General features: G+C 33.5%; 2 protein-coding genes across 3 annotated transcripts in view; one reads left to right on the top strand and one right to left on the bottom strand.

Moving 5' to 3' along the window:
- DNAJC24 (DnaJ (Hsp40) homolog, subfamily C, member 24) overlaps window positions 1–1,138 on the top strand; it is a 99,141-nt gene extending 98,003 nt beyond the window's left edge. For both annotated transcript variants that reach the window (XM_012649596.1, XM_012649595.1), the window contains one exon: window positions 764–1,138. In XM_012649596.1, the coding sequence (XP_012505050.1) occupies window positions 764–894 (131 nt within the window). In that variant the 3' untranslated portion in view covers window positions 895–1,138. The remainder of the gene's footprint in view (window positions 1–763) is intronic.
- Window positions 1,139–2,558: 1,420 nt separating this feature from the next.
- The window catches only part of IMMP1L (IMP1 inner mitochondrial membrane peptidase-like (S. cerevisiae)), a 25,639-nt gene continuing 20,896 nt past the window's right edge, over window positions 2,559–7,301 (bottom strand). Inside the window, exons 4-5 of the mRNA XM_012649588.1 lie at window positions 3,605–3,715; window positions 2,559–2,726 (exon numbers count right to left, since the gene is read on the bottom strand). Coding sequence (XP_012505042.1) covers window positions 2,658–2,726; window positions 3,605–3,715 — 180 coding nt within the window. The 3' untranslated portion in view covers window positions 2,559–2,657. The remainder of the gene's footprint in view (window positions 2,727–3,604; window positions 3,716–7,301) is intronic.

The following is a 7,301-nucleotide window of genomic DNA, read 5'->3' as shown; positions in this document are numbered from 1 at the left end:
AAATGTAAAGAACCCTGTAAATTATCCAACAGTCCTATGTATTCTGTTTTTCTCCTTACTGCTTGTGACAAAAAGGAGGAGCCAGTGAAAACAATAATCTTCCCTGAGAATCATGCATTCACTGTAACCATGTAAGGCCATGACTCACTGTACACACACACACACACACACACACACACACACACACACACCCCACACACAGGGACGGGGGGAACCCATAGTGTTATGTTTATATATATGAGTCAGGATTCTTGAAATTGTGTGATACCAGAACAGAAAGTATCTAGATATTGAACTTGACAAATAGTCAAGTTAGCAGAGTTTTCTGTAAAGGACAGACTCCAGGCAAAAGCATCATGTTCATTAATGGTGGACAAGTAGGGGTGTTTTTCTTTTTCCTTTACTGTAATGTTTTAGACAAATACATTGTTGAGAAAAATGTGAAATTTACATGAATCCCAAGAAAACGGAAAACTTCCAAATGAATTTCATGAGTTGCTTCAGAACATTTCCTCTCCTCATGAAATCTCTGGACTACTGATTCATAGCTTGTTCATCTCCTCTATAAAGATTCTTCCGTAGATAATTTTTAGAAGCCCTGCCCCTATGCAAGAATTTTTTTTCCCAATTCTCCTTTAAATATGTTTATCTTTATTGAGCTTCTTTCTTTCATTTTGCAATTTCTGTGGAATGAATCCACATTTTTAAGGGTGTTAGCGAAGTAGTTACTTGTGTTTGAAGCATCATTTTGTTTTCTTTGCAGATGATCACTCTTTTTCTCTGAGTTGCCGATGTGGTGGAAAATACAGTGTTTCCAAGGATGAAGCAGAAGAAGTCAACTTGATTTCTTGTGATACATGTTCACTAATTGTAGAAGTCCTTCATTATAACTAAAATTGTTCACTACTGGGAATCATTTAGCTTTGTATTCAGACATGATGTGAAGAGAGGCCACTGGGCTTTGTTAATTCAAGGAAATGGATTTTTTTTGTCAGCCCTATTATAATATTTGTAAAGAAAATACAAGCTTGTCAGGCAGAAACCACCTTAGATTAATAGAAAATTAATTTAGTTATTTATATGTGTTAATATTTACAGGTTGCCACAAAAAGGACTTGAATTATAAATTGTATTTAGTGAAAATTCCCATGTAAGAACTTATTATTTCATTTTTCCTTGATACAAAAAAGAATTTTCTATTTCCTAACATGATCATGTCTCCTCTTTTAGTGAGTAGCAGTATCATCATATTCCTTTATAGTTACTAAGTTTCTGATCTAATAGATGTTTCTAGATGCTAAAGTTATAGGTCTGTCATACATCTATCTCAAATTCTAGGGTCATTCGAATTAAATTAGAATCTTTTGTGAATAATGTAAGGTCAGTGCTCCCATAATGAAGAAGGCTTGATGTGGATATTGATGAGGTTATTTCAGAGTTAACAGAGTAGAAATAAAGATAGCTTTCAAGTCAGAAGACTTGATTCCAGTCTTTGCGCTATATTTCCATAGTTCATGAACACTGTCATATCCAACTTTAAATGTAATTTAGGAAATGGATGCTTTTTAAAAAAATGAAATTGGTACATTACTTTTACGAAGATATAGTATTAATGCCTGCACTTATGAATAAATGGATGATTAAGTGTGATTTTATAATGTATCATTGACTGTAGCAGACTATAGATGGCATAGTCCTTAAAGATTTATTTTTTTATGATTCAATATTCTCCATAAAGTATAAGTCAGAACTCATTTAAAGAACTTTAAGGGACCCTTTATGGCAGTGGTCCCCAACCTTTTTGGCACTACAGACTGGTTTCATGGGAGACAGTTTTTCCACAGATGCAGTGGGGATGGCTTCGGGATGATTCAAGCGCATTACATTTATTGTGCAGCTAAACCTCTCTGCTAATGATAATCTGCATTTGCAGCTGCTCCCCAGCACTAGCACCACCGCCTCAGCTCCACCTCAGATCGTCAGCCATTAGATTCTCATAAGGAGCTTGCAACCCACATCCCTCAAATGTGCAGTTTACAGTAAGGTTTGTGCTCCTATGAGAATCTAATGCCCCTGCTGATCTGACAGGAGGCGGAGCTTATGTGGTGATGTGAGTGATGGGGAGTGGCTGTAAATACAGATGAAGCTTCACTCGCTCGCCTGCCACTCACCTTCTACTGTGTGGCCTGGTTCCTAATAGGCCACAGACTGCTACCGGTCTGTGGCCCGGGGGTTGGGGACCACAGCTTTATGGGATCACGGAAACATTTTTACTCCAAGTGAGTGGGCTAAGCATGTAACGTAGCAGTTTTTTAAGTCTAATTCTTGGCATTGTCAGATTAGATTTATAAATAAAAAAGAGTTACTACTCTGACTTGTAACTGTAGCTGAAGTGTGAGGCATATTCTAGAAGAGTAGATTATTTTCATTATACCTCTTAAAAAATTCAAAAGTGAAGTAGTTATCCAAGTCCCCCCCACCACAAATATTTTGAACTAATGTAGCTTGCACAGTGTGTTGCTTATTTTTTACATTTAACAATTAAAAATAACTAAAAATGAATAGCAAATAGTTTATTGTTAAGTACATGGTTTCAGTGGCAGTAATAATTTCACTTGAACAGGAGACAATAATCAAGTCATAAAAATACATTTTTGCTAATCATCAGAAAATCTGTGGCCATTAGGGCTGTCACGTAGAAATCCAAAATCACTGAGAGGCCAAATCTGTAAAATAAAAATGTGGTTGTAGACGATTAATGAAAATAATGTTATATCATCATCATATTCCTTGTTTCTATTCATCTCTTTTCTCTGTCACATATTAAAACACTTTGTCCTTACTTGTCAGTCAAGAATAAAATTATCTGCATCAAAATAAGACTTTAGAAAATAAACTTCTATGCATATATATGTTTAAACTCTAAAGTTTGGAACATTCAAATATTATATAAGAAACTATATATGTTAGTGTATGAATATATGAATGTCTGTGTTTTACTACCCTCGAATAAGAGTGAATTATATACCTTCAACTTAAAAGTATTTAGGTGTTAAGTACTTGAATATGGCATCCGTTTAAATGTAAAGAACCCTGTAAATTATCCAACAGTCCTATGTATTCTGTTTTTCTCCTTACTGCTTGTGATAAAAAGGAGGAGCCAGTGAAAACAATAATCTTCCCTGAGAATCATGCATTCACCGTAACCATGTAAGGCCATGACTCACTGTACTTAACTGGGGTGTCCCTGCATTTCAGGTAGTTTGAACCCAGACTGCTGTTCTGCACATACTTATTAAAATATGCCCAGGGTATGAATATCATGTAGAAATTGTAAAAGAGAATTTGATTTTTGGAAATTCAAATTAAAGGTTTCTTAGGGTATAGCTAAGATAGTTTGAACTTTATTATTATCCCTATGGGAGTTGAAGGAAGGGGGAATAATGTTTTGAATATAACTATTAAAGGCCACCATGTTCATAAAATGTAGTCAGTGCAACAGTGAAGTGAACTGACAGCCTGAAAATTTCAAAGTTCATTTTGAGAGAAACTTTTTTTTTCAAGCTCAGAGAATAAAGCCTATATTTTAAGCATAAAATGGTACCTTAAAGAAGATTCGTCCTCTTATTAGTCCATATGGAATAGGTCCATAGTACCTTGAATCTGTAGAATTCTGTAGATTATCACCTTCTAACCAAACATGACCCGTTGGCACCTAGAATTAGAGAAGAAAAGCAGCCCCTTTAAAAAAGATAAAACCTAATTTGGGTACTATAATTTAAAAGCATGTCATTTAGAGGTAGAGGTAAATGTAAATACCCCTTTTATCAAATAATACAGATTCTAAGATTTGCATTTTTGCTTTTATTTCTTGCATAATAAAATAATTTTGACTAAATATCAAAGGTTTCAACTTTTTAAAAGACCTATCTTTTTTTGTCATGTGGTTCACAAACATTAATTTGTTATACAAACCCCAAACTGAGGCTATAAGAGATCAAAACAGTGTGACAGGGTCATTAATTTAATAGACTTCAAAAGAGGTCATTAGGATGCTGACTGAAAATGTGCCCTTATGTCTCAGTAACAGCATAAGCAGGGCAGCCACTCTCTCAGCAACATCCTGGGGCCAATACCAAGGCCAGACCTATTAGAATGCTCATGATGAACTAAATGGTAATTGATTGTGACATCAATTACAAATAATCTCATCATTTTACTGGAGTGGGCTTGTCAGAATTCTAATTAAGATCCCTGTTCTGCCTTTGTACAGGCCATATCTTCAATGCATTATACTTTGATAATGACCATGAAGAACCAAAAGGACCTATTATAAAATCATCAGTTGTAAAATTAATGATGGTGACCTTCTACTAAGTAAAAAGACCCTATCTCCTATATGTCCTATATAGTAACTGGTAAATAAGTTTTAAGTTTTTACTCAGTGACAACCATAAAAATATTTAGAACACATTACTTTCTAAAAAAGCATTCTACAATGAGATATCTTTGCCCACTAATATCTGTTCAGTATAAACTTAAAAAATTACTCTTTAAAAGTTTTTATTTTACAGTTTTGTTACCCAAGAAAGTTGAATTATTGACCAGAGCAAAATGATCCATTGGGAAATAATTTATTTTCACTATCCTTTTTGCTCGGGAATTTTCTATGAAGAAAAATATCCCTATTTGTATTTAATAACAGAGACTGTAATTTTTTAAATGTCACAGATTACTTTTTTGAAAAATTTATACAAAAATGTAAAATTTCAATTTTACTTTTTATTATATAAGATTATGCAATTCTGGAATGTCTTATGTAGAAATACTTGCCAAAAAACTTCAAGTTAACTCCAGTTAGATACACTTAAATGTTAAATCTCTATTTACAGAAAAAGGACATAAGTTTACTGATAGAATGTCAGATAGTATAAGATCACTCTTTTATTAGTGGAAGTAATTATATTTAATAAGTCCTAGGGACAATAGCAAGGTTACTTCCTATCAATATAATAAAATTGACATATGTACAGTAAGGCTAAGACTGCTACAGTAGAAAAATTACATCTCAGGTCATAAAAGGAAGGAAGAACAAAGTAATGAATTTGGAAAATCCAGTTGTAATTAACATATTATGAAGTATTATTTTGACAAAAGCTGTAAGGTAAAGAATATCTTAATGTTTATCCAGAGTTTCTCATTGAAATTGAATTCTAAAGATAGGTAATATATAACAAATAAATGAAATCATGAAGTTAGGGGCACCAGTAAAAGCAAACGAAAAATATTCTACAAGCTAATAAGACAACATACCAACAATCTAGGGAGATCTTTGCCTGTCCCACTGACCACAAACCAGGACCCATGGTTTCTAACTTTCCATGAAGCTTTCCCTAAACTTGTCTGCTCGTACCAAATTCTCTGTTTAGAGCACTTACCATATAAAGTCAGCATTGCTTAGGGCCCTAGATATAACATCTTTTTACCTGCTTGGCTCTTCTGTAAGTCTTTACTATTGTAGAACAGAATAAGCCAACAGAAAGCAATGTCATGATTTTAATTCATTTTTTTCAGAGTGTTCATTACTTTTATTACCATTGTTACTAGATTTTTGCCAATCTGGTGAAAAATGGTACATCAGTGTCTTCATTTGCCTTTGTCTTATTATGAGTGAGGCTGAATCTCTTTTCATACGTTCAAAAGCCATATATAATTCCTTTTCTGTGATGCATTTTTGCCTATCTTTTGCCATGTCTATTGGGTTGATCTCTTTTTTTCCTCATTTCATAAGCGCTCTTTAAATATTAGGGAGGGTGTGGTAGGTGGCTCACACCCGTGGTCCCAGGACTTTGGGAGGCCAAGGCAGGAGGATGGCTTGAAGGTTAGGAGTTTGAGACCAGCCTGGGCAAACAGAGCAAGACTCTGTCTCTTTAAAAAAAAAAAAAAAAATTAGGGAGATTATCCCTTTGTGATACAAATGGAAAATATTGCCAATTTGTCATTTGTCTTATCAATCTTTGCTTTTTATATCTTCTAAATTTTGAGTCATAGGCTTTTGTGGTTTCATTTTCTACATTTAACTATTTTATTTTTTGGGAATACATCCTGACAGATGGTATAAGGTTTGGAATGTTTTAAATTTTTGTAAATTTAATAGCCAATTTAGTGTGCCTTGGTGATATTTTTCTCTTCATTTATTTGATTATTGGCAAGGTAGAACATTATTCTCTGCATGTTTTCTGATCGTATTGCATCTTACGTGAATAGTCCGTACCTACTTTTGTGTATATTAATTAACCTTTGGGATCTCAATTTTCTTATCTACCTGCAAATTGTTCCTCATATAATATAGAGAGGGTTTATATATTTATTACAAATATTTTTCCCAGCCTATTTTTATATTTACATTCCACACAGTTTTAGTTTTTATACATTAAATATTTATTAAACCTATATCCTTTTTTGTGATTTTAATTATTTAAAGTACCTAAACCAAAATTGGAACTCAAATACTTGCTGGCAATTAAATATTTGTAAGAAGCAATTGTAATTAGCTAGGTCACTTTTGTGATAGAGATGACCCGAGTTTCTTCCAAATTAGTGAAATAAAATGAAGTATTATCTTTGGGGTAATAAAATTAAAATATACAGAAAGGAATTTTGTAAAAGAAACCCAGAACATATCACCAGGAGCCTTTTATTTGATACTTAAAATAACCTGTGAAGTACTGTTATTTAGTAGAGGATAAGAAATAGGTTCAAATATGTGACAAGCTAAGTCCTACTTGTCTGAATCCCATACATGCTAATGGACATGCATTCACTTATAGTAGAGGAATACTCTCTACATCTCCCAGACTTAACATTTCATGTAAAGTACATAAATCAAGGAAACGATCACTGATGTTACTTTTAATCAAGAGTTTCTCTATAAACAGGAAAACCTCTAGTTTCCTACGGATCTTTTAAAATCAAAACAGTCACCTTTGATGACCTAGATATCTATAAGTTACAGGTTGAGTATCCCTTATGTGAAATGCTTGGGACCTGAAGTGTTTTGGATTATAGAATTTTGCACATACATAATGAGATATCTTGGGGATGGGACACAAGTCTAAACACAAAATTCATTTATGTTTCATATACACTGTATACACTTGGCCTGAAGGTAATTTTATACAATATGAAACAAAGTTTTGATTGTGTTTCGACTGCAACATGTTACATGAAGGTCAGGTGTGGAATTTGCCACTTGTGGCATCAAGAAGGTGCTCAAAAGCTTTTGGATTTTGGAAGATTTC

This window comes from Propithecus coquereli, unplaced genomic scaffold (assembly GCF_000956105.1).
Source record: "Propithecus coquereli isolate 6110/MARCELLA unplaced genomic scaffold, Pcoq_1.0 Scaffold30, whole genome shotgun sequence".
Taxonomy (NCBI): Eukaryota; Metazoa; Chordata; class Mammalia; order Primates; family Indriidae; genus Propithecus; species Propithecus coquereli.
The sequence above is the reverse complement of the archived record's forward strand: the minus strand, read 5'-3'. Positions and strand labels throughout refer to the sequence as shown.